Source organism: Ahaetulla prasina, chromosome 11 (genome assembly GCF_028640845.1).
Source record: "Ahaetulla prasina isolate Xishuangbanna chromosome 11, ASM2864084v1, whole genome shotgun sequence".
Taxonomy (NCBI): Eukaryota; Metazoa; Chordata; class Lepidosauria; order Squamata; family Colubridae; genus Ahaetulla; species Ahaetulla prasina.
The window spans coordinates 1,220,804-1,247,288 of record NC_080549.1 but is presented as its reverse complement, the minus strand read 5'-3'; the positions used below and the strand labels follow the sequence as shown (position 1 = coordinate 1,247,288).

At 49.9% G+C, this 26,485-nt stretch overlaps 2 protein-coding genes across 3 annotated transcripts in view; one reads left to right on the top strand and one right to left on the bottom strand.

Annotated features, from left to right (window-relative positions):
* Positions 1 to 1,100: 1,100 nt before the first annotated feature.
* Positions 1,101 to 20,935, bottom strand: WDR44 (WD repeat domain 44). The gene is made up of 20 exons (XM_058197144.1): positions 20,782 to 20,935; positions 15,595 to 15,631; positions 14,923 to 15,000; positions 12,688 to 13,339; positions 12,470 to 12,600; positions 11,373 to 11,468; positions 10,913 to 11,049; positions 10,522 to 10,605; positions 9,881 to 9,987; positions 9,248 to 9,399; positions 8,390 to 8,528; positions 8,213 to 8,277; positions 7,694 to 7,807; positions 7,116 to 7,238; positions 5,873 to 6,064; positions 5,607 to 5,708; positions 4,145 to 4,260; positions 3,802 to 3,929; positions 3,217 to 3,348; positions 1,101 to 2,218 (listed from the first exon to the last, which is right to left on the bottom strand). The coding sequence occupies exons 1-20, from the start codon at positions 20,859 to 20,861 to the stop codon at positions 2,124 to 2,126; spliced, it is 2,760 nt and encodes a 919-aa protein (XP_058053127.1). The 5' UTR covers positions 20,862 to 20,935; the 3' UTR covers positions 1,101 to 2,123.
* A 441-nt stretch (positions 20,936 to 21,376) lies between these two features.
* KLHL13 (kelch like family member 13) overlaps positions 21,377 to 26,485 on the top strand; it is a 38,569-nt gene continuing 33,460 nt past the window's right edge. The window contains exon 1 of one of the 2 annotated variants that reach the window (XM_058197209.1): positions 21,377 to 21,520. The gene's annotated coding sequence lies outside the window, so the exon portion shown is untranslated. Of the gene's footprint in view, positions 21,521 to 21,727; positions 21,856 to 26,485 lie in introns of those variants that run through there. The other variant, XM_058197211.1, reaches the window with a different exon arrangement.

Below are 26,485 nucleotides of genomic sequence, written 5' to 3'. Positions count from 1 at the left end.
GCGAGTGGTAATGGGAGCCGCTCGAGGCTCCCACGTAACACCTCTGCTGCGTAGTTTGCACTGGCTTCCTGTGGTCTTCGGTGCGCTTCAAGATCCTGGTTACCACCTTTAAAGCGCCCATGGCTTAGGACCCGGTACTTACGAGACCGCCTGCTGTTACCGTATGCCTCCCATCGACCAGACGCCTCACAGAGAGGGCCTTCTCAGGGTGCCGTCCGCCAAACAATGTCGGCTGGCGGCTCCCAGGGTAGGGCCTTCTGTGGGAGCACCGACGCCTGGAACGAACTCCCCTGGCTTACGTCAATTTCCTGATCTTCGGACCTTCCGTCGTGAGCTAAAAACATACTTATTTATTCAAGCAGGACTGGCATAAATAGTGATTTTAAATTGGGGTTTTAGAGATTTTAAACATTTGTACATTTTTTAAATTTTTAATTATCGGCCATTTATTAATAGTTTCTTTTAATTTCTTTTAATTGTATATACTCTGTATTTTATTTCGGCTGTACACCGCCCTGAGTCCTTCGGGAGAAGGGCGGTATAAAAATCTAATAAAACTAAAACTAAACTAACTTGATTATACAGGTAATAAACAGAGGCAAGGATTGTTTTTGCCCAAAATCGGAAAGCAGAGAAAATACCTCTGGAAGAGGAAGTTATTAAAAAAATTTAGACGGTGCAGAAACGAATTGATTAACTTTGATGATTAAAGAAAGAGAGGATTCAGAATATTTTAAGATGGGATCAATTTTACCATTGGTTAGAAAAAAGATATAGATAAGCAAATTAATAGTAATGTAAGAAAATGGTATAATTAGAATATTGTGAAAAAATTGTAATAAATTGAAATGAAGAAAGAAGAAACAATAAAAAGATGGAACCACGAAGAAAACACCGAGATGTCACACGGAAGGAATGACTGATGTATTAAATCATTAAATTGTTTTCAAAATAAAAAAAAATATTCAAAAAAACCCACCTAAGTTGGGGAGATGGAAAATGCGGAACAAAATGGACCAACTTGGGCTAAGCAACAACCTTCATACCGTTCTGTTGTGTGTGTGTGTGTGAGATTAAAAATAATAATACAAACACCAACATTTCTCAGTGTGACCCATTTTTAATAACACATCCTTTGTTTTCTTAAGCAGCTGCCACCCTCGACAACCTTTCTTGCAGGTTTCACCCCTGCGAAAGGGTTGCGTCATTGGTTATTGTTTTACAAATATTTACAAAGCCTTTTAAATTCAGTTTTAACTCTAAACAAGGATAACCAAAACAAAAACAAAAAAACTTAAAACTACAATATTTTTAAAAATATGTAAACAGTTTTATTTTACATCATTTGTAAAATATAAGAATTGTTCCTAATGCAGCTTAAGTTGCTTTAAAGTGAGCGTAGTATCCCTGTGCCTGGGATTAAGGAATGAGAAACTCTTTTTGTAGAAATATTGTGCTCCAGTGTGCAAAAAAAAGGGAACAGAACAGAATCGAGTGCACAACAGTGAGAAGACCACAGAAGTCCACGTTATAAAACACCGAAACGAGATTGCCGCTAATCCATCTGCGGGGTTAGGATTCGAAAGGAGGATTGATCTCATGGAACTTAAAAGGTCTGGCCAGAAATGCAGCTCGGTTACGGGAAATTAAATAATAGATCCACTTTTGCAGGGGACGGGATTCTGGGGCAGAGGGGGCATCGACTTTGTGCAATTGCAAAGAATTGGTTGCCACTGAATCAACTACATTTTCACCTGCGCAAAACTGTTCCTGGGTGACCCCTGAAAGGAATATCTCTGCGTGTGGATCTCACTGTAGTTTTCGTGCAGGGTTATTCTGCACCCGGGGCATTACGCAGCAGCAGAATTATTATTCGCCTCGTTTTTCTTGTTTTGAGCGAGGCTGCTGGCTGCTCTTCCCTTTCTAGTCTAAAAAGCAGGGGGGGGGGCTTTAAGGGGGGAGAGAGAGACACTGCTTTTTTAGGAGCTCAAAGTGTAGCAGCCTTAAACGAAGGAATTTAACGATAAGCCAGCCTCCAGCGCCAGATTATACGCTGCGTCACCAAGCACAAGATTCACACCCAGGTACCATGATCGCCAGGCTATGGAGTTACTGGCGATTCTTCAAGAGAGGTTTTTCTTTTTGTTGATAAAGACTTTGATGGCTCCGGTGAAATCGGCCGAGAGAAGCACTTCGGTCTGGTCTGCCTTCAAGGCTCCTGAAAAGACAGAAACCACGGTTTTAAAAAAAGAGGGCAGAGGGAGGGAGGGGGGGGCACTTGCAAAAGTCCCTCATTTGGAAGCCTCTACCTGAGGTCCCTAATTCTGCTTGAGATCAGAGACGAGGGAAAGGGAGGAGGATCCCCCCCCCTCCACATGCACATGCCAGAGAATGCACGGGATTGTCTACAAATTGGGGCTCTGTGTGTACATGTAGCCAGGTTTTCTAATTTTACTCCGTGGCTTTTGGAGTACTATTTTAGTGAGATTTTTGTGTTGAATTTATATTTTACTGACAAAGAAATAAAAGGGAGACTAGTATAGATCTATTTCAAGCTATTTAGCTGTCGTCAGCTAGCCGTACCCTTTCTGGGATTCAAACCCGGGCTACTCCCTTTTATTTCTTTGTCGGTAAAATATAAATTCAACACAAAAATCGTTTGTCACGGAAGCGACTGCCTGCGAAGGCTCCTGGACTGGGGCTGAAAAGCAAAAGCGGAAGCAGTTATCCTCCGTCCTATAAGTGGGCAGATCAGGTTGCCACGAGAGACCGGGCCCAGCGGGGAAAAACAAAACCCCACTACTTAGTTTGGTGTTATTTTCTTTCTCCCCACCACACAACTAGCGGCCTTCACAATCCCACCCGGCAGGAAATCCCTCCGGACTGAATTGGGGACGGGAGGCTCTGAGCTGTGCTGGTTCTCCTCCTTCCTTTGGGGTCAGTTCCAGTCAGTGTTGATGGGGGGGGGGATTCAGGCTGTGGGTTCTACTTTTTTGGGGTGCCACAGGACTTGGTCCTCTCCCCTGCCTTACTTAACATCTCCTGCCCCAGCAGCTGGGGGAGGAGATCAGAAGTTGCAGGGGCTCCATGGCCTTGTGGGCCCAGATTGTATTTGTGTGCGAGCCTCTTTGGGGAAGCTCTGCTGGCTTTGCTAACTGAGAAGCTGGGGGAGCTGGAGGAGACCCTGGGCCAGAGAAGGCCACCCTGGACACCTACCAGAAGGAATGGGGTCTGCAGCTTCTGAATCTTCGCTTTGGGTGTCTCCTGGGGGCTTCTCAGCTGTTTCAGAGGAGATCATCAGGCTGGGGTTCGGGGCGAAAATGGCGGAGGTGACCACAGCGTTGTGTGCTAGAAAGAGAAGGAAGCCCGTGAGGGAAGGCAGGAGAAGAGAGAAGAAGGCTCTTCCTGCCCAGTTGTGGCGTGCACAGAACAGATACCAAGATAGAGTTTTCAGCTGCATTATTCGCATTATTCTGTATGGGGATTTTATTCTGTATATCCTCTAGGAAAGCTTTTGACCTTGAGGCCTTTTAAGAGACTCTTTAGCTTCTCCAGAAAATCCACAAACATACGGAATAACACCGCAGCTCCTTTTTTCCCCAAATATGTCCCCCCCTCCCCTGCCAGCTGGCTCCACCTCTGGATTTTACAAGCTGATGGTTGCAACCTGTTCCTTGAGGCTCCTGGACACTGATCGGCCAGCTGCCTCCCGCTGTCCTAGACCAGCACCCAGGACACCTAAAACCCACCCTCCCCAGAGCGAATGCAGGGGCCCAAGGGGGGTGGGCACCTCTGCTTTACCTTTGACCCCCTCCCAGAAGTCGTTGCGATCTCTCCTGACGGAGGAGAATTTGCTCAAGTCGTGGTAGGTGCTCCAGATGTAGACGTACTTGTCTTCCGAGCCGCTGACGATGTAGGTGAAGTCATGGCTGGAGAGAGAGAGTTGGGGGGGGGGAGAGAGAGAGAGAGAGAGAGGAACCCACTTTTGCTTCCAGATCAGGTTCACCTCTCCAACCCCCCCACCCTCAGGGGAAGCCCCATCAAGGTAAGCACGTCCCGAGCTCTGAATTTAGGACATGTTTGCCTTGCCCTTCAGCCAGGAGCTCTGAACCTCTCTGCTTTCTCCCTGGTCCCTCTGCCTCACCTGAAGCTGGCTTTGATCTGGCTGCTGCTGTTGACGTAGCCCTTGTACTTCATCGACAGGGACAGGTCCCGCAGATCGTAGAGCCTGATGCGTGAATCGTTAGAGGTTACCAGGATCTAGTGAGGCAAGGAGGCGTTTTCATTCAAGGGTTGGCATCTTTTGACCCAGACTGGCAGATGCTCTCCTGTGGCACCCCTGGGATTAGCTGTCAATTCTTGCTGCTTGCTTCGCATGGCATCTTTTGCCAGCTTGGTGACGGCGGGAGGGGGAAGAGATTGGAATGAGGGGGATTCGGGGGGCGCTGGGTTTGGAGCAGAGCCGGCTCCGACTGTGAGGAGCACCAATCAAACACGAGGTCAGCAAAAGGCATGCGGATGCATGCGGATGCAGATGGGAAAGGCGCGAAGGTAGGGTCCCTTGCCTAGGACTTTTAATTGGGCATTGACTGATAGCGTGGAGGGTGGGGTGGCCAGGGGAAAGGAGGGGAAGTCAATTGCATCGTTTTCGTGCCAAGCCAAAAGATTCTGCCTGTTCTAATCTGTAACTGTTTTTTTTTCAATATGCTCCGGGGGGGGGGGTAGGGAAATGAACCAGGATGTTGTAGTCCGCCAGCAGCCTGCAGAGCTGGCAACAGAGTTGGACAGTGATCAGGCTGGGGAAGAACATGGGCCATTCCTGGAGACTGGGAAGGCCCGGATGAGGGCTCTGTGCGGAGGCTGAGGTGGGGCCAGAACCATCGGGAAGTGAGGTGCGGACTCCAGAGCCTCCAGAGGCTGACAGTAGTGAGGCAGAGGAACAGGAGGAGGCTGTTCCTAATGCACGCGTGAGAAGAGCTGCCAGAAGGCAAGAGCAGCTCAAGCAAAGAGGAAGACTCAGGAGTAGGGCCAAGAGATGATTGGCCCATCCCATAAGGCTTAAAAGACCAGCAATGGCGTTTGGGCTCTTTGCCGGAAAACAACGTTGATCGCTTTGTCTTGCTGCATGTGTTTCGTATCACTGTCTTCTGAACTTTTGCCAAGAAAGGCCTTTGGCAGTTTACCTAATTGGACCAAGGTTGGTGATAGGACTGAGGAATTTGTGTTGGGAGGAATTTGCTTTAATTCAGTTGAACTATGTTGAGAATGAACTAATTCTCAGCTGTTCGAATAAAGTTTGTTTTTACACGGACTGAGTTTCCTAATACCTACTAGGGCCTGGGTCACAACACAGGAGTCTTTCTTGCTAATTCAACAAGTGGGGTAGATGAGATGATGCCTTCAGATTGACCTGGGTTTTCAATGCTGTCATGTGTGTCCTCAGATTTATGGCCCAAATTCCTCTGGGAAGTCATGGGCTTTGGAGGCTTGATGACTCCTGCTGGTGGCGGTGGGCATATGAGCTGAAATCGCCCGGGCAACTGCATGTCAAGGCCCCCCAATCTCCAAGAGGTCGCACCCCGAGACTCAGCCTGGCCTGTCTCTACCTTGTTTTCACCCGGCAGGGGCTCGATCCCCGTTATCTTCCTCCCCACTCGATTCCGTCCTCTGGTCGATCGCACGTGGATCTGAGTATGATACTTGAGGTGCTAAAGAGAAACACGGGAGAAGGAGGGAGGTTTCACGGACGCCCTGAGATACAGAAAAGGGCCACGGCAAACACGGAGGTGGGCCCTGCGGAGCTCTCGAGGGGAAAGCCACGGGGTCAGCAGCGGCTTCCGGAGGTGGAAAGCTGGGGTCCCAAGGGGCTCACCTCCGTGTCGTAGAAGATACACCGGCCGTCATAGGTGCCAATCACGGCATATTTGCCATTCTGGCAAAAGTTTGCTGCGGTAATCAGCTTAGTCTGTCCATCCACCTCGTTCCAAAGGGCCACTTTTTTGTCCGGAATGTTCCAGAGCCGAAGCTTGCCGTCCAGCGATCCGCTTAAGAAGTACCTGTCATCCTAAAAAGGGGCCAGACGAGCCCGTTCAACTCAGAATCCGGGATATCGACCAGGGAGAGGCATCGGGGCAGCCACACCTGGCAGCTGCCGGAGGACAATCCCAGGCCCGTCTGCTCCGAGGCAATGCCCGCAGTGTCCTTCCTCTGTCATGTTTGGGTATGCTGAGTGGACTGAGTGGACACGACCTTGTAGGTGACCCTCACGCTGTCAAGGACCTTGGAGTACTCATATCAAATGATCTAAGTGCCAAAGCCCACTGTAACAGCATCACCAAAAAGGCATTAAGGGTTGTAAACCTAATCTTGCGTAGCTTCTTCTCCGGTAATACTACACTACTAACCAGAGCGTGCAAAACATTTGCTAGACCAATTCTTGAATACAGCTCATCTGTCTGGAACCCGCACTGCATATCGGACATTAATACAATTGAATGTGTCCAGAAATATTTCACAAGAAGAGTCCTCCACTCCTCCGCTCGCAACAAAATACCTTATGCCATCAGTCTTGAAATTCTGGGCTTAGAAAATTTAGAACTCCGCAGCCTTCGGTATGACCTAAGCACAGCTCATAAAATCATCTGCTACAAGGTCCTACCTGTCAATGACTACTTCAGCTTCAACCGCAACAATACATGAGCACACAAGAGATACAAACTCAAGGTAAACTGCTCCAAACTCGATTGCAGAAAATACGACTTCAGCAACAGAGTGGTCAATGCCTGGAATGCACTACCTGACTTTGTGCTTTCACCCCAAAACCCCCCAAATTTTACCTGTAGACTGGCTACTGTTGACCTCACCCCATTCCTAAGAGGGGCATGCGTAAGAGCATCAGTGGGCTTACCATCTCTGTCCTAATGTTCCCTTTAATTCATTTTATGTATTCAATTCATGCTTATACTTATATATATTATCTAATAAGTACTCAACAAAGAAATAAAAATAAATGCTGGATCTTTTTCCCTCCCTCTCAGGGCACGCAAACCTGCTTTCCGCGCAAAGTGGGTTGAAAGCGCAGCCCAGAATGAAAGGAAGGGGCCGTCGCCACTGACCCTGGGATGGAAGGCGATTGCAGTGACAAAGTCGATGTGCTGGAAACAGCAGAGGCATTCCCGCCGGGATATGTGCCAGAGCCGGACCGTCTTATCCATGGACGAGGAGAGCAGGAAGTAATTCTGTGGAGCAGGAAACAAACGGGGGGGTGGTTGATTTCTGGGGTGCCCAAACTACAGAAGGACCTTATTTACGTGTTTATCCAACTTCTCCCTCACAGGAGGAGTGGAAGACGGGACCGTGAATGCTTGCCAAAGAAATGCAGGAGCGAAATAAGGTTTCATCTGCACGGATAACAGGCGCTAAATAACTGAGAAAGGGAATCTTCAAATCTGGTTTTGGAATCTCCAAAGTAATCAGGGTTGGAGATAAACCACAACATTTTTGATCTCTCTCTCCCCTCCCCCTTGTTTGGCAAAAAGGGAGGGTGTCGCCTGGCCAGGATTTTACAGCTGTCCAAGCTCTTTGCTGGTTTTCTTCAGGAAGGAGCAGACAATACCTGAGTGCAATTCCCCAGCACGTGGGAGATCACAACTGCTCTGAAGCGTAAAGAGCCAGAGGAAATGGGATCCCTTACTTTAGACCAGGACAAGTCCAGGAGATCGGCCGTGTGTCCTTTGTATTTGCAGAACGGCCGCTGCCGAAACGGTGTGCTCTTGTCATCGGGGTCTTCGTCAGTCCCGCTGCACACCTGGAAAGCAGATTTAAAAGGATGGCAGAAAGCCCCCCCCTCCCCCAAACGGTGATATCCCACCTCTTCTTCCTGCATGCAGGCAGGGAGAGCAGCCCCCTTCCCGCCCCAATTCCTGGTCGTTCCCACCAAGGAAAACTGATTTGAACCCCCTACAACTAGATGAGGAAAACTGGTGGTACATTTTGAAGCCCTTTCTCTCAGCCTCGGCCACTTTTAATGAGGCATGGAATGGACTTCAACTCCCAGGATTCCCCAGCCAGCCTAGACCAAGCTGACCAACCCTGCTGGCTACCCTGGGGGCTGCATTTTCCAAGGGTGAAGGAGAAACACCGAAGGATAGAAAACTCCAGGGAGGTGTCCCGTCCCCCCTCCCAACCTTGTGGGGGCAGCCACCTGACTCACCCCCGTATCGTTATCCGACTTGGCCGAGTTCAAACTCTCTTGAGACGGGGAGGGGGAGACCCGGCCTGGAAGGCAAGACAGGACACCAGCTGAAAGGGGCCTCTCTGAAGAACCACCCACGCTCCCTGCTCCAGGTAAGGTCAGCTGCCCGGCTGCCCAAGCAGAAGATGGCGGCACCTTCCGAGTTGTACTTCATCCTCATGTTGTTGAAATAATCAAAAGCTGTCTTCAGCACCCAGATCCGCACGAGGTTGTCCTGGCCCGCAGAGGCCAGCAGCCGGCCGCAGTGCGAAAACTTCATGGTCCAGACGGCCCCCTGTCCGAAACGGCAAACTTTGGTTTAATGAGCCCTGCGCCCAAAGGATGGCACACACGCACAGCCCCTCCGGCCAGACCATGTGTTGTAGTCCGCCAGCAGCCTGCGGAGCTGGCAACAGAGTTGGACAGCGATGAGGCTGAGGAAGAGCATGGGACAGTCCTGGAGGCTGGGGAAGGCTGGATGAGAGCTCTGCATTGGAGGCAGAGGTGGGGCCAGGGCCATCGGGGAGTGATATGTGGACTCCTGAGCCTCCAGAGGCTGACAGTAGTGAGGCAGAGGAACAGGAGGAGCCTGTTCCTAATGCACGCATGAGAAGAGCTGCCAGAAGGCAAGAGCAGCTCAAACAAAGAGGACGACTCGGGAGCAGGGCCAAGAGATGATTGGTCCCTCCCATAAGGCTTAAAAGACCAGCAACAGTGTTTGGGCTCTTTGCCGGAAAAAAACATTGATAGCTTAGTCTTCTGGCATTTATTTTGTTATCAGTGTCTTCTGAACTTTTGCCAAGAAAGGCCTTTGGCAGTTTGCCTAATTGGACCAAGGTTGGTGATAAGACTGAGGAATTTGTGTTGGGAGGAATTTGCTTTAATTTAGTTGAACTACGTTGAGAATGAAGTAATTCTCAGCTGTTCTAATAAAGTTTGTTTGTTTTTACAGTGACTGAGTTTCCTACTACCTACTGGGGCCTGGGTCACACCACCACGGGGGCTGCAGCTCACCATGTGCTCCCCGCTGAGATCCTGCACGACTTTCACTTGCTCGAAGTCATACGGCCCCTTGAAGCCGTGGGCGGCTTTGAATTTCACCGGCCGCGTGTATGGCATGCCCTCGTCATCACTGGATGACGGGTCGTCTTGATCCGTATGGAAGACTGAGAAGAGAGAGCAAGTAAGGTTGGGAGGCCTTTCCTCCTGGGCTTCTAACAATGACCCCCTCCAGAGGTAGCCAGAAGGCTGGCAAGAATGGAAACCCAAACTCTTCCACCAAAAAAAAAAAGAAAAAGAAAAAAACCCCACCCCATAATTCTGCCTTTAGCCAGCACTTTTGGATGCAAAGAAAGGGCGAGATGGGCAGGGAAGCTGTTCTGTGCCAAGGAGGGGGGGGGGCTTTTCCCTGTCTTGACCCAGGAATGCCAAAGGTGGAACCCAGGAGGGAGATTGGCCTGCAAAACCGGCAGTGGGCCCGTCTGCAGCTTTTCAGTCATTCCTACAGACTTTGGGTAAGAGGGTCTCATCTGTGCAGCCACTGGAAGTGGTGGGGTCTGCATCGCAGCGAGCAAAGGCAGGGGAGCTCATAAATTCAGCCCCGTCTCCCCACCATCCCCCCTCCCTCTGGCTCCCTGCCTCACCCACCTTCGTCTCGGACGCTCTTCACTTTGTTGACGGCCCGTTCTCCATACTCTTCAGCCAGATGCCGAGCCCTCTTGACCGATTTGCCCAAGAATTTTTTCAGCTGCGTCCTTCGAAAGACAGAGAAAGAAAAACTCCTTCGCTGCCTGTTTCCATCCACAAAGATCTCCGACAGCTACACTCCTTTGGGGAACCCCTGGGCAACGTTCCCCGCTCCACCACTGCCTGTCCAACCTGTTTGACGGGTGGGCTTATGGGGCAAAGGTGCATCTGGAGGGATTTGGACTGAAAACCTTGAAGTCCGGTTTCTTTGCCGCCATGGGACGAGTCCCTGATTGGCTTTGAAACCCCGGCCTGTTCGGCTGTTTTGGAAAATGGGGTGTGTGGGGGATGGGGAGGCAGGGTTTGGGGAGAGGTCTGGCTGGTGGGGCAGACAGGACTCCTTGCATCCTTGAGAAAGTTGGGGGAAACTTCCAGAAATCTCGAGAAAAAGGACAGAAACGGGAGGAGCAAAACATCCCTGAAAACAGAGATCCTGATTTGCAGGCCGAAGCCATTTCAATCAGTCCTGATTTCCCCCCAAACCCCACTAATAAAAAGGAAAGAGCAGACACCCCCCCCCCACTTCACCCGAAGAGCCTCACGTTTTCTGTTTCAAGCGGCCCCCGTCAGTATCGCTCTGCTGCAGCTGCATTTTGTCTTCATCGTCCGACTGGGCCCCGTCGTTACTGTGTAAGGCAACCAGGGGTGGGGGGATGAGGTTTGGTGTTAGTGACCAAGCACCGAAGAAATCTTTGGGGCATCAAAGACTGCCCTGTAGTGTGCCAGGCTCAGCTTTTGGAGGCACAGATGGCACCAGTGGCTGCAGGAGAACCACTGCTGACCATCAGCCTTTCTGGGCTGCGGTAAACGGTACCGGGAGATCCAAAGAGCACCTCCGAGGGCTCATTTATGCTTGGGGGAAGCTGCTAAGAGGTGCAAGCGAGAGAAATGGGCAGGTCTCAGAAGTGGGGGATCCCCGCGCTGGCTCCATACCTGACATATTCCTTCGTCCGCCGCATGATATGCAACGTCAGGGGATTGATGCCCGTGGGCAGCTTTTCCTCCGCCAAGCTCAGGGGGATCTCCTCGCCCGTGTCCAGGTTCTTGATCATGACGCTGGCCAGGATCTCCTACAGGAAAGGGCAGGAGAGACAGCGGTGAGCTTCCTCTTTTTGGATCCTTCCAGGGTGGCAGTCGAGGGCTAGGCGGATTCGGATCGAGATGCATCGAAGGTGCAGGCTGAAGGGGCCATTTTGCAGGGGAAGGGTCCCTTCTTCTGCAACCACAAAGTGCCGCCCTCTTTTGCCTAGAGAGGCTCCCAGCTGCTCGGATGACAAACCTCCCAATGGGACACAGCTCTGCAGGAAGCACGGCTGGAAAGAGCTTTGCCCGAATCCCAGCACCAGCCGCCTCCAATCCGCAAAGGCAAGCGGCCCGGGGGGACCAGGCCTACCTCGTCTGTGAGTTCTCGGCCCGAGTTCGATCTGGGTCTCTGGGGCCCGATCACTTCACTTAACACCACTTGGCCGTCCGCCGATTTCCCGTTCTCCTGCAACAACAGGAGGCGTGCAAAATGCAAATCAGAAAGAGGTGGAAGCCCCCTTGTCCTGCGGTGCTGCATATAGGATGGGGACAGATCCCAGACTAGAAAACTAGAAAAGGGGGCTTTCCTTTGGATGCTTGGGATATGGTGGCTACTTACGTTTGCAACCCTTGCAAAGGGCCGGGAAGTGAGCACCCCTGACCAGATTACAGAGTTGGAAGGAACCTTATAGGTCATCTAGTCCAACCCCCCACCCAAGCAGGAGACCCTACACCATTTCTGACAAATGTCAGTCCAGTCTCTTCTTAAAAGCCTCAAGTGATGAAGCTCCCACAACTTCCGAAGACAACTTCTGTTCCATCGGTTGATGGTTCTCTCTGTCAGAAAATTCCTCATTTCCAGCTTGAATCTCCCCTTGTTCATTTTCCATCCATTGTTCCTTGTCTGGCCTTCAAGTACTTTGGAAAATAGCTTGACCCCCTCCTCTCTGTGGCAGCCCCTCAAATATTGGATCACTGCTCTCATGTCTCGCCTGGTCCTTCTCTTCACTAGACTAGCAGGGCCCAATTCCTGCAACTGTTCATCATATGTTTTATCCTCCAGTCCCTTAATCATCCTGGCTGCTATTTTCTGCACTCTTTCTAGGGTCTCAAGCACCTGACCTCTGACCTGAGACAGTGTGTGTTTACAGGATTACAAGATGTAACTCTAGAGTAGGATCTGGGAGGAGGGGGGAGACCAAGCATGCTGGCGTTCTCCCCTCCCTGACAATCAAATGCAGCCTTCTCCAAACAGCGGCTTCAGCTAGATGGTGGCCAGTTTTCTCTCTGGAATGCTGGCTTTGTACGTGCAAAGAACATCTAATCTTTTCTAAGAGGCAGCCCCCCCTCCCCTCCCACGGGCGTTTCGCCACCTCCAAGCCCACTCTCCGAGGCTGCAGCGCATCCTTTTTCCCCAACCCCAGCCGGTGTAACCCAAACCTCCCATCCCTCTTGCCATTTGCTCACCTGAGCAGTGACCACTTTGTCACCGCTGGTGGCGCTCGCCAAGTCCAGGGAAGGCTGAGAGTCTTTGGCCATGGAGTCCAGGGAGGCGTTGGGGGTCAGGAGGCCACCCAGGGAAAAAGGCTCCCGAGGAACTACGAAAGAAACGCGGGAGTTGAAGGGGGGGGGCAGAGCAACAGAGACCCTCAGGGTGGATTTGGCTAAGAAAATAAAAGACTTGCCTTCCAGGCCGGGAATCTTGCTGGTCTCGATTTCCGAGTCGCTCTTTTTCTTCCTCGGTGGGGGGGCCGGGCGGGCAGGGGGGGGCGGCCTAGGGGGTGGGAGTGCCACAGGAGGCGGGGGCCGGGCCGGGCCGGACTTCTTTGTGCTGGCCACGATATCTGGCTCCATGGTCAGCTGTCGTGGGGGTTTGGCTGGAGGCGGCTCATCGGTGGCCGAGGACCCTTGGGGGAGTGGGGGATCCGAGGACGGTGCCTGGTCGAAGTCATCTGGCTGCCTCAGGCCGGCGGTCTGGCAGCCTTCCTCCTCCTCCGTCGGGTCTCCTCCATCTGCTTTCCGCTCTCGGCTCTCGCTTGGGCTTCCTGCGGAGATGGTGGCGTCTTCCCCTCTGGAGTGATCTGCCCCCTCGTTGCTGGAAGGTGGCGAGGCCTCCTGGGACGCCACCCCATTAGCCAGACCCTCAGGGGCTTCATGGGGCCCTTGCGTTGTGGCTTCCGCGATGAAGAGTTCAGGAATGTGGTGGAGGAGATCTGCTTCCGAGATCCAAGGGTTTGATTGAGATGAGGGGTTGGTCAGTTCCTTTTTGGGAGGGGCCAAAGGGTCATCCTCAAGCTGATTGGCTTTCTGGCTTTCTTCTATGATGTTGTCAATGATCTAAAGAGCAAATAAAGGCGTAGCTGCAATTAGACCAGAGTTCACTTAATAACCACTGCAAAAAAAAAAAAAAGGACGTATAATCCAGCCGGTCATGTCGGCAGTCCATTTTAGAATAGAATAGAATATTTTATTTTATATTTTATTTTATTGGCCAAGTGTGATTGGACACACAAGGAATTTGTCTTGGTGCCTATGCTCTCAGTGTACATAAAAGAAAAGATACCTTCATCAAGAATCATAAGGTACAACACTTAATGAGAGTCATAGGGTACAAATAAGCAATCAGGAAACATTATCAATATAAATCCTAAGGATACAAGCAACAAAGTTACAGTCATGCAGTCATAAGTGGAAGGAGATGGGTGATGGGAACAATGAGAAGATTAATAGTAGTGCAGATTTAGTAAATCATTTGACAGTGTTGAGGGAATTATTTGTTTAGCAGAGTGATGGCATTCAGGAAAAAACTGTCCTTGTGTCTAGTTGTTCTGGTGTGCAGTGCTCTGTAGCGTCGTTTTGAGGGGAGGAGATGAAACAGTTTATCTCCAGGATGCAAGGGGTCTGTAGATTTTTGACTCATGCAGTATACAGGTCCTCAATGGAAGGCAGGTTGGTAACCATTGTTTTATCGTCATGACTTAAGATGATAATGAGCAGGCTCTAAAATGACTGAAACCTGAGAGCTACTTGCGTTGGCTTATAGCAGAGGTCTCCAAACTTGGCAACTTTAAGACTTGTGGACTTCAACTCCCAGAAATCCTCAGCCAGCTGGCTGGGGAATTCTGGGAGCTGGAAGTCCACAAGTCTTAAAAGCTGCCAAGTTTAGAGAGTCATGGTATACCGCATTGGATTTAACCTTGAAAGAAACCGATTATCACAAAGATCCAGTATTGGGGAAACACAGGAACTTTTCTCTAAATAGAGCAAATTGCCTTTTTAAAAAACAAATAACCTAAGAGGCACAGTGAGCATAGCCACAGCAGGCTGCAGTCCCTGCTAGCTTTGATCTTGTCACAGGTAAGCAGAATCAGAGCTGTTTGGTACTTGGATGGGGACCACCCTGAAAATGCAGGGACGCCACCCACACTTGCTTTCATTCTGTGTGGCTGTTAGGCTTGCATTTGATTCTGCCGATTCCGTTTTGGATGAGGGGCCTTAGGTTTACCTGTCAATATTTACAGGGGAATAATCCAGGCAGAAAAGCAGAGGCTGCAAACGACACGCTCTGGAGATGTAAAACCTGAAGAAATCTTGAGCGTAACAACTGTGCACTGTGTAAGATCAGTGGTGTAATGATTTTGATCTCTGTACCCATTTTGCAGGCCTCAAAATAACGACACAGATTTAGCCTCCCTAAACTCTTTCAGAACACAAACCCCTTTTTAAACTTTTCTCTCTCCAGCACATCCTATCCTGGAAAAAACCTACCGCCAAACTAAACATAAACCACTTCAATCTTGAGGATTAAAAGGTGGCGAAAACGAAACAAAACTTTCCCAGAAGTTGCTTATGAGAAAAGCCACCCAACAGCACACTGTCATCCTTTCACCACCAGTTTTAAGCCATGTAGTAGAACAAACCTTTTTGGGGTCATCTTGCTTGATGTCCAGGTTTTTCCCTCCTTCATGCTCGTCCACCAGAGAACCTCCATCCGGCTCCTGGAAAACAGGATCACAGGGAATCAGCCTCGCCATAAGGAGGTGGAAGAGCTTGAGTCCAGTGGTTGGGCTTCCACAGGTGAGCGGGAACTGTTGCCTCTGGCCAGATGGAAGGACAAGTTGGAGAAAACTGACCTTGATAATGCTGACATCCAGCGGCAGCTAAATACCTTGGCACTCGCCTGCATTTTCTCACAAAGTTAAGAGCAGCGTCGTGCCTGGGATCCAAGGGCAGATAAGAACGGCAGCTCTATCAACGTGTTCCTTCATCTTGGAAACTTGGCGTCAGGTGGAATTGAACTCCCAGCATGCTGGCTGGGGATTTCTGGGAGTTGAAGTCCACTGGTCTTAAAGCTGCAACATTGAAGGGACAGACAACAACCCCGCCCAGCTGTTCTCTCTCCACCTCCCCCCCCCCCCGCATCAGTCAGCAGACTGGAGGGCATGAATTATATATGCTTTAAGAGAGGGAAGCCCAGGCGGTTTCCACCCTGCCTGTTGCCCTGTCTAGCTAGGGGCTGCTGTTCTGAGGCCTTCCAAGGGAAAGGACAGGCTAGTGCTGCATGGCACAAATATTGACACCAAGAGACACACCTTCAGTGCTGACGTCCCCGTGACTTTCGTTGGTGACCTAGTGGAGAAAAACAAAGACAAGGACCAGATAAGACCAGGAGGAGGGAACGCCCACCAACCATTTAAGAGTTAAGATCCCTTCCCTCCTTCTTCTGCTCAAGGGAAGCGGCTCCCGCTTGCTCAGCCCCTGTGGAAGATTAATGCAGCGTCCGGCCCATGACATGCCCTCTGTGGTGACCACAAGCCCAAATGTCCCCCATTAGTCGATGGATTTTTTTCGGTAAGGGTTTTCACTGCAACCAGCTAAAATGGCAATTTCCCACTGGGCCAGTTTTGAATGCCATTTCTATTTGCTTCCCTCTTTAGTCTGAAACACTGATTGTGTGAACAGGAGCTCCTGGCTTCCCCAGGTCCCCTGCTGTGCCCGTCCTAGCTGGCTGTCACCTCCCAGGCTGACAGACAGAAACAGCCCCATTGATTCCTTCCCCTGTTGGGGGTAGAACGGTGTGGCCTCCGAAGGTAAAATTTCTACCTTTCCCTACGCTGCATTAAAGAGGACGTGAGACCAGGACCGACTTCTGACTGCCCAGTGCTGCCGGACCCAAGAGTGACCAGGCCTAATGCCATCCCAGCCTCTGGCAAGAGGCGATGTGGAATAATGCAGTGTTCTGGGAATCGCGGATCTCATCTTTGGCATGGATGACAGCAAAAAAGCTATTTCAGCGATTAGATTTCCCTCAGCCTCTTTGGCAAAAACAGCGGTAGGTAATAAAGCAGCCATAAACCAGCCTGGAGGTTTATTTGTGCGCAAGGAGAGGGAAGGGCTACATCTTCCTCCTCCCCCCCCCCCACAGACAGCACAGCTAAGAGAGGGGAGCTTCTCTGAGAAACTCTGAAGGGGAAGCATTGCTGCAGAGCAAGGCAGGCAAGTGGGCCACTGCTAAGGAAGGCTGACTTCCTTGTCATCGAACAAGGGAAAATCCCTTCGTCAGATTTATTCTTCAACTGGCTAAAACTGCAGACGTTAACCAAGGGACTCCTTCCAAAGACAACAAGGAGGGAGGCAGAACTCACAATTGGAAAAGACACCACCTTGTTCATGCTCTGCGAGGAAGGCTGAGCCACAGACAGACTCAAAAGTTATTTTTTGCATCCGTGCATCGGAGTAGACTTAAACCAGAGGCCCTCAATTCCTTACTCAGGACTGTAACTATTACACTATAAAGGCTTGTCCGATGAGGAGCTTCTTTAGCAAAACAAGAGAGGCTTTTACAACAGATACACAACCAAATACAGCAGTCCAGCCTGCCCACTGTTTTACAAAGCTCTGTTCAACCAAAAACAATCTTGCAAAGGAATAATCAGAATAGTAAAGCCTCATCCAACATGGCTTCTCTCCAGGGACAAAATGCTCCCAGTTCAGACCGGATTACTAGATCTGGTAGCAATGGCGGTGAGTGGTTCAGAGAACCGGTAGCAAAAATCTCTGCCTGCCCCCCCCATGCCCAGCTGAGATGCGCACTCATCACAGGTTCTTTTTTTAAACTTTTAAAAGCATTTTTTCTTCACCCAAAAAAAATGCTTTTAAAAGTAAAAAAGAAAAAACACCTCTGATGATCGCACGGCTCAGCTGGGATCATCAGAGGCTTTTAAAAGCATTGTTTACAACCTCTTCGGCCAAAGAGTATGCTTTTAAAAGTAAAAAAAAAAAAGTTGGCCATGCCCACCCAGTCACATTACACCCCCCCAACCTAGCCGCGCCCACAGAACCGGTAGGAACACATTTTACATTTCACCCGCTTCTCTCTCTGCCTCATTTCTGAATGTGGGAACATTCAGAAGCTGAATCTGCCTCGTTGACAGCATCCATTTATTTATGGTCCAGAGAATTTGTTCCTCAGAGACCAGCTGACTGTGAAAAAGACATACCGAGAGCTGCTTTTCTGAGTTACAACTGCAGAGGTAGCTTCCCTAAGAAATATGCACCCAGGCTGAGATTCTTTGCTCTGGACAAAGTATGAGAATATATCTCAGCCGAAGATGGAGCCCCAAGTGGACTCCATATGTTGCACAAATGAACCCTATTTCTATGGAAGCTTAAGATGCCTTATAAAGTGAGGGCCACATTACCAGAGCCTTACCCCTCAAGCTCATGATATAATCCGTGATTTTATCATTCAGAATTGTAAAGCCAGGGAACCGTGTGTCATGCATGGGCCATGCGTTCATCCAAAATGTATCCCACCTATTTCCAATTAAACACTGAACTCTCTTCACAAGTGACCCATAAAGTTTCTGGCTACCTTACCGGGCGCAAATTCAGCCTTAACAAGCTAAAGAGTTTGAAACAGAGGGTTAAACTGAAGTTACAAGTTATATACAATTCTATAAACACACTCCAACGTTTTATAAAACAGTGCTTTTCAAGAAAAAAACAACCCCCAAGTCTTTTGTTCGTTTTTTGCACGAATCTAGAATCTCCCTCACAAGACTGCACGAAAGATGGAAATGCTTTCTTGTATCCTTCCTTTTTCTCTTTGTGCTGTTGGTTTTGACGAAAGAGAGAGAGAGAGACAGACGTGGCCAGAAAGGAGTGGGGCGACTTCTAGAAGGAAGACAATCAGCAATGAATCAGGTTGCAGGTTCTGAAGTCTAAGATAAGGGAAACCAGCCAGAGCAAAATTGCTTACAGTTTTTAGAAAGATGCATTTAGTTGCTGCTCTAATTTGGTTGAAGAGCTCTTTGAGAGAGAAAAACGCTGACTTCAAACCTGGTTCATGAAAGCGAATATGAATCATCCCTCATCTCCTGCACCCTGGAATGGTTGAGGCTGAAAGCAACAATTGTGTACGGAAGAGGCTTATTCAGCACCATGGGACTTTCCTTTGGACAAGGGCCCATCTCTGAGCTACCCACATGGGACTTTCCTTTGCACAGTCTGGTGATAGACAAGGGCCCATCTTAGAGCTATCCGTAGCTACTCCCTCCACGATTCTTCGAGCAGCAGAGAAAGACTGATTCACTCATCCAGGTCAGGTCTGAACAGTTGATCAAAAGTATTAAGCTGTTTTCCAATCACCTGGCAGAACAAACTGACTTAGCCCAGAACAAAGGGGGGGGGTGTCTCTGGGTATAGGGGATTTGTTTATTTGCCCTCTTTGAAAATAAATCTCTGGGCTGGAGAAAACTGTGAGTGTAACCAGGAAAAGGATAGAAAAAGGAGGGTGGGATGGGTGCCCAGCCGAGGGAAAGGACAGAGGGATTCTGGGCTCACGTCCAGAGCAGTGGTGGGTTTCAAATTTTTTTTCTACTGGTTCTGTGGGTGTGGCTTGGTGGGCGTGGCAGGGGAAGGATACTGTAGCATCTCCATTCCCACCCTACTCCAGGGGAAGGATACTGCAAAATCCCCATTTCCTCCCGATCAGCTGGGACTCGGGAGGCAGAGAATAGATGGGGGTGGGACCAGTCAGAATTTTTACTATCGGTTCTCCGAACTACTCAAAATTTCTGCTACCGGTTCTCCAGAACTGGTCAGAGCCTGCTGAAACCCACCTCTGGGCCAGAGAGGTATAACATGCAAAAGCAGACAAAAAGACGGAGGGAAAAGGGAAGCAAAAATGTAAGGAATTAAATAGGGGGCTTGCGTGAAATGGAAGGAGGAGGAACAGTCAGACCTCAACCTCAGCAACTTTAAGATACGTGAACTTCAACTCCCAGAATTCCCGAGCAGCGACTTAAGACTTACGGACTTCAACTCCCAGAATTCCCCAGCTACCCAAGCTGGCTGGGGAATTCTGGGAGTTAAAAGTCTACATCTCTTAAAACACAATCTGAAATTCTGAGAATTGAAGTCCACATCTCTTAAAGCTTGCCGCTCTGGAATTCTGGGAATCGAAATCCACTCGTCTTAAAAGCCTGCTAGCTGGGGCATTCTTTGAAGTCCATACATTTTAAAGTCGCTGAGGTTGAGAAATACTGAGTTGGAAGTGACACGGCCAAGGGAAAATGGATGGAAAGCGGGAAAGAGGGAAGCAGGACCATAAGAGACACGGCCCGAGCTGGATGCAAGAATAGTGCCCTCCAGCTGGGCATTGCAGGGCTGAGACCAAGAGGTGTCCAAGGTTGCAAAGGAAAGCCAGCCACTGCATAGGCAGAAAGCGGGCGCAACTGGGTGTCAACTTCAAAACGGACTAGGGCTGCTGCAGCCATCTTTCTGTTTCTCAGATTGCCACACAGTGTGTGTGTGTGTGTGTGTGGGGAGTCTGGAATGTCAGACGAGACAACAGACCATCCGTGGGAACCAAGATCATCTCAACAGGTGCTGGCCAGAGACGGAGGGGAGTTGCCGAGATGCCAGAACACCTAACTGGACAATATGACCTGCGACCACAAGGGTTATTTTTTCTTTTAATTATATGGAAATATTTAGAGCTGGTTTTATTTCCATCCGTGCTGATATGATGTGCTCAATAAAACAGTCCTTTGAGAAAGCAGAAAGTCTCGGACTGCTGGCTTCTATGGCGGAGGGACTTTTTGGGGGGCTGCTACCAAGTTGGACTCTGAAGGAGAAACAGGGGAGGGGCAGAATATCAGTGACAGTATTTCCTCCTCTTCCACCCCCCGTTTCAGAGAGGCCAAGAAAAGGCAGCCAAGGGCAGCCACGGCCCGAATGAGAACCCCTTGCAAGAGATGGGTGGGGGTCAGATGGGGTGCTACAGGTGCTAAGGGTCAGATGGGGTGCCAAGGGGTTATATGGGGGACCAAAGATGCAGGAGGTGCCAAAGATGTGGGGGACATAGGGGATGCCAAAGACAGGGTGTCGGTGGAAAAGATGGGGCTGATATAGGGGGTGCCAAAGATGCGGGAGGGGGATACATGAGGGGTGATATGGGGAAACCAAAGATGCGGGGGGTGTCAGATGGGGATGCCACAGATAAGGGAGGCCCCACCTGCCCCCATCCTTTGGCCGGGAGGGTCTCACAGGGGAGGGGCTTGCATTGGGAGACCCAGGCAAGAAGCAACAGGAAGGGCTGGAAAGGGGAGCTGGGGACGCCAAGGCTCCTGCAGGGCCGGGCTGCGGCTCCGGATCCCGCCTCCTCCCTTTGGGGGCAGGCAGCCCCCTCCCCCCCTCCCCGCCCCCAGAGAACCGCCGCCCGGACTCCGGGCTCAGCCCCCTCCCCCCCTCCTGCCCCCTCCGGGCGGACTCACGCCGAGGGGCTCCCGCCGTGCTGGGCGACGTCCTCGGAGGCGTCGTAGAAGAGCTCCTCGGTATCCGAGTCGGACGCCATGGCGGCGCCGTCGGGGGAGCAGCGGCGGAGCGGGCAGGGCCGCGCGGAAGTCTCGCGAGAGCCCCGGGAGGAGGCGTGGCCGGAACCAGCTGGGCAGGCGGAAGGCGGAAGCGCCCGCCCACCCACTTCCGAAGGGGCGGTGAGAGCCCGGAAAACCCGGCCTGCGGGGCTCGGGCGCCACTTGCCGCTCTCACCCCATTCCTAAGAGGTCTGTAAGGGGCGTGCACAAGAGCACAAACGTGCCTACCGTTCTTGTCCTATTGTTTCCTTTCATTATATCCAATTAATATAGTTATTACATACTTATGGTCATATATATGCATATATATTATATAGTCATTTTCATGCTTATGCTTATACTGTTGTGACATACATACATACATAAATAAATAAATAAATTGACTTTCGAGGGCAACGGCGGGATTCGAACCCGCAACCCCGCACCGCGCAGGCGCGGCACCGGAGCTCGCCATCTTGGTGACGCAAGGGGGCGGGGTCCTGGCGGAGGGGGCGGGGCTCCCGATTCCGGCCTCGGGAGGACTTTTGAAAAGCTCCCGCAGCCACCGCCGAGCAGAGGAGCGGTTGGCGGGCGCCCTGCCTTCGGGTCGCGCGACTCCCGGGGGGCCTGGGACACACACCGACCGAAGCGGCAGCCGCAGGTGAGGGGAGGCCGAAGGAGCACCAGGGGAGGCGGGCGGGGGGCTCGCCCGTCATGAGGGAAAGGGGGGAGGCGGCGGCTTTGTGCTCCCTCAGTGACCGCCTGAGGGCGGGATCGCTGGCGCGGAGGGAGGAGCGCACGCGCGCGCCTCGCTGATTGGCTGCCGGGAGCGCTGCGGCGACGCCATTGGCTGGCGCGCGAGCATCGGGCGGGGTCAGAGGGTGATGTTGAGCCTGGGTGCTCGCGCGCCTCAGCTTCGGCGCCGGGACTACTAAGCCCAGCGCTCGCGGCCTTGGCAGTTTAGGACATGTGGTCCCAACTGGCTTAAGGGCCCAGGTAGGGATTCCCCAGGGATTGGGCTTCCTTGGGAAGGTGGGGGGGTTACATTAGGGAGGGAGGTGCCCGGCTGGAGGCCGTTATAACTGATACCTTATGGGGAGGGGTCTTCGTGAGGCCTGGGGCGGGCACGGGGCACTGCCAAGCGGAGGATGGACTCTGGTTCCAAGGGGCTCTGTGAACCATGCTGCTGTGCCGGAGTCCGAGAGTGGGTGAGAGGCAGGAACCCCCCCTCGCCCCCTCCCCAAAATAGGCCTCGGTTTGAAGTGAGGTTTCTCAACTGAGGAGGAAGAGAAGCCCCTCAGCTGAATATGGAGAGTCCTCAACTTATGATCACAACGGAGCCCAAAATTTAGCAAGAAATTTGTTAAGCGAGTTTTGCTCCACTTTATGACTTTTCTTGCCCCGTTTATTAAGTGAATCACTGCAGTTCCTTGATTGGTCACATGGTTGTTAAGCGAATCTGGCGTCCCCATTGACTTTGCTTGTCAGAAGGTCACAAAAGGGGACCCAGGGACATTGCGACCGTCATAAATGTGAGGCAATTGTCAAGCATCCCAGTGCAAGTCACATGACGGTGGGGATGCTAAGTGTGAAATATGGTCATAAGTTACTTTTTTTTTTTAGTGCGGTTGTAACTGAAGGGTCACTAAATGAATTGTATGTTGAGGACCACCTGTATTATGGGGGTGAAACATGCCCATCCCTTCCCCTTCTAGCTGACCCCAAATAGTTAAAATGCAGTTGAGAAATTCCAGTGCGGAAGGTGGTTATTCTCAAGCCTCTATCCAGGTTTAAAAACCTTCTGTGATGGTGCAGCAAGACAATGAATGTAAATAAACAGATGGTAATTGTAAGCAAACCTCTCAGCTGCTCCATGTGACTAAAGCCAGTTGCAAAGTTTGTTTAATTTATTTGATCCTTTGGAAAAAGGAAAGGAAAGGAAAAAAAGGCTTTGCTATTATTAACTAATGTTACTGCTGCCATGATTAATTGTCTTACTTTATAATCCGTGCTCTACATTCTGGATTTGGGGTGAGGGGATTATGGCTGAGAGAATGATTTTCAAAAAGCCAGGCTGTGGCTGAATCACATACTTGATAAGAGATTTCTTGGGTTATCCAAAGGTCTGTTTTGGTTGTAAACCTTGATTGGCTTAACTGTGTCAGGCAGTCCATTCTGGCTTGCTCAATAAATCAAGGTGAAAACAAACTAACTAATGTGTTAATGGAAAATAGCTTATTCTATTAAACCGAAGTGTGTGTGTGTGTATACCAGAATATACCAGAATTGTGCACAGTAATTAAGCAACACTTGGAAAAGTATTAAATGGAGTTGTGGCCCTTTTGCCAAGTTCTGAAAAGTTGCTCAGCAACTTCACTTTCTCTCTGCCCCCCCCCTCTTCGTGGGTGGAGATAGAACTTTCCCATTCAGTCTGTATTGGGGAGTGTAATTCCTTCCTGGCATTCATTGCTAGTTGGTTTACCTAAGGGAGGGAGAGGAGAGAGCTGCGTTTTGCACTTTCTTTCATGAGAGAAAATCTGGAGTCTTGCAAAGTAGCCTCCGGTGGCTTCTTTCCTGGTAGACTGCTCTGCTAACCAGGATCTACTTCCTAACAGAGTTTCCCCCCCAACGCACACGCCTACCTTATCACAGATGGGCACTACATGCAGACACAAATAAAGTAAATACCGGTAAGGCAAGTAAATAAATACATACATAGGATAAGTAAGTATAAAAGCAGTTGCCAAAGGCAGATAATGAAATGAACAAACACACACTACCGAAATGAAAACAAAGCTGTTTTGTTAACTCGTTATGAGCATCAGCATCTTCCTGATTTTACATGCTGCCCCACAGAATGTTGCCACAGGGTCTGTTATGTAGGAATCTTGCCAGGCAATAGAAATGCACGGGTGACCTGGAAAATCTACTAGCAAGGGTGTGATACAAATGTTGCGTAGATGGCTGTAATATTGATGAATCAGAAGTACATACCTCTCCCCCTTCTCCAGGAGGGACCAATCATTCTGAATGTGGGGAGGGATTAAGTATCTCCTCCTAGCACCGGCTGGTTAACGGAAGGGCGCCAACCTTGTCTAAGTGAAGGCTTTTCTATGACCAGTTATATAAGGTCCTAGCAAACACCACCAAAGCAGTGGTGGAATTTTTTTACTACTGGTTCTGTGGGCGTGGCTTGGTGGGCGTGGCAGGGGAAGGATACTGCAAAACCTCCATTCCCACCCCACTCTGGGGCCAGCCAGAGGTGGTATTTGCCAGTTTTACGAACTACTCAAAATTTCCGCTACAGGTTCTCCGCTGCTCAAAATTTCCCTTACCGGTTCTCCAGAACCTGCTGGATTTCACCCCTGCACCAAAGCATAGGAATTGTGTAAAGAGAACTTCTTAAAGGTGGTGAACACCAGCACCACAAGTGGGCTTTTAACGTTTAAGAGGAAAGAGTTGGCTTGTGGTTAATTACAGATGATGACTGTATTATCTTATGATTGCTCAGTATATATTTGGTAGATTCCATAGTGCAGTAATTTCTTAGACTCACCCTTCCTTCGCCTCCTCCTTCCCCTTCTGAAGCAGAAGACTTGTGCAATTAAAGGACTTTTTTTCTTTTGTAAGAGGTAAATTGGTTTTTTCCTGGTGGTATTGTACTGCCAGTTTCTGAGGGGGCCCAGGTGTTTGGGGCCCAGGAGGAAGACTCAAATACAGGTCTTTTTTGACATCCCAGTAACACAGAGCACTTCTACTAGAGCTGATGCTTGTTGGCTTGTAGATCTTCCACTGCCAGAAATCAGAGCTTAAATGTTCTGGCTGGAGTGCTTGATTTTTCTCCTCCTAAATCATCACTAATTTCTCTCTCGCTTCCCTTCTTTCATTTATTAGTGGAGATTTTCCCTCCCCTATTCCCCCCCCCCCAGATCCATATAGATATTTGCTTTGAAGACACGAGTAGCAATTTGATGAGCTATGAGGGTGATTTTTATCGGCACAGTAAGTTCAAGGTACAAAGACCTAATACCACTTGAAGGGAGTTGGAGGAAATGTGATCTAAAGTGCTAGTGTGAGGTGATCCTAGAATGTAAGGGAACAGCTACTCCAACCTCTGCCCAGTGCAGCTGATAAGGTGACAGAATCTGGATGAGTTTTCTGGTCTGGTCTGGGCGGTCAGTGCTGAGCTGGGCCACTCTTGGGCATCCAGCTGTAAGATCCTTGCACGGATAATTGTGCCTTGTACGAGCAGGGAGAGGTTCTGCGCATTGTGCAGCCAGCTCTCGCATCCTGGTGTTTCAGAGGTACCGCACTGGGAGCCAAGGCCAGCAGAGTGGCGCTCAGAGGTTCTGAAGGTGGCAGCAGAGAATTCCTTGCCAAGTTTCGTCCTCTCTTGCTGGCCTCCTTCACTGCTTGCTACATGCGGCTCCTTTGAGGTGCAGGAAGCCATCTATATTGTTCCTTTTAAAATGAGGGATGGTAAATCAATTGGCAGGCGTCCCCTTATAAGCGCTAAGCACGCTTGGAGAAATGAGTTACAGCTTGAAATAAGAGACTAGCAGTTTCCTGTGGATTTCAGTGGAGACTCACATCTCTTGTGCTATTGTCTTTGGTGCGTTTATTGCCATTGTGTGTAGAGCAGGATTGGGAATGAGAAGGCGAGGTGCCCAAAAGATGAAATATGGGGCTTAAGCCCCGTTTTGTGATTTTGTGAGTTCCGCCTCTCTTCCTGAACCCCTTGCAAGGTCAAATCATTTCTCTTATGAAAGCTGCTTGACTGGGAAAACATAACCAGCGTATATACATAATGCATACTGCTGTGCAGTATTTTAGGATTGCATGTCCAGATTTTTGGCCAGCTTGTTCAGTCCTTATTTTGGAAGTACATATATGGAAGCACTGTTTAGTCTATTCCTCAGGGGTCTTTCCTGCAAAATCTGTTACCTTTTGTGAGACAGCTACATTTTTAGCTGCAATAGATTTCTCTGGATATTTTCCTCCCCTGTATGCAGTACTTCCAGCACTAAAGGGGTGTCTTTAATTGGCACACAGGCCAGCTTCTGCTGCTGTGAGGCAGCTTGGGAGCTGGGCTTGTAACACAGCCCATAAACAGTTAGGGAAAAGGTAGAATTATGTTTGTAGCTGGGGCCAAGGGGAGGATTTCCTCTCTAGCCAAATAACTAGTCAGTATTGGAGGGGGGGGGTTATTAATGTTGTACCTGAGCAAAGAAAAGCTGGCCGTTGGTTGGCATTAAGCTGCATCTGGCAATGGTAAAACATCGTTACTCCAAAGCCTGTAATAATAGTCTTCTGAAGCTTGGCCTGAAGTTAGCTCGACTTGGGTAAAATCCTTGATTCTTTACACACGTTGTGCTCGTCTTTCTCTCTTCCTCTGTGGATCTTTTCCTAGAAGAAAAGATGATCTTTTGTGCCTGGACTCAGTCTAATACTTGATTTTGCAGATGGTGTTCTTGGGTGCCTTATTAAGATGCTTGCAAGTTCATAGCTCAAAAATCTAAATGACGCCAGCGTGTTCTGATTAGGAGGAACAATTGCAGCCAGACTATAAAGGACCCATCCCTGTCCTGATTGCAAGAAGAGCAGTCAAAGTGCCTTTGTTGTGAGA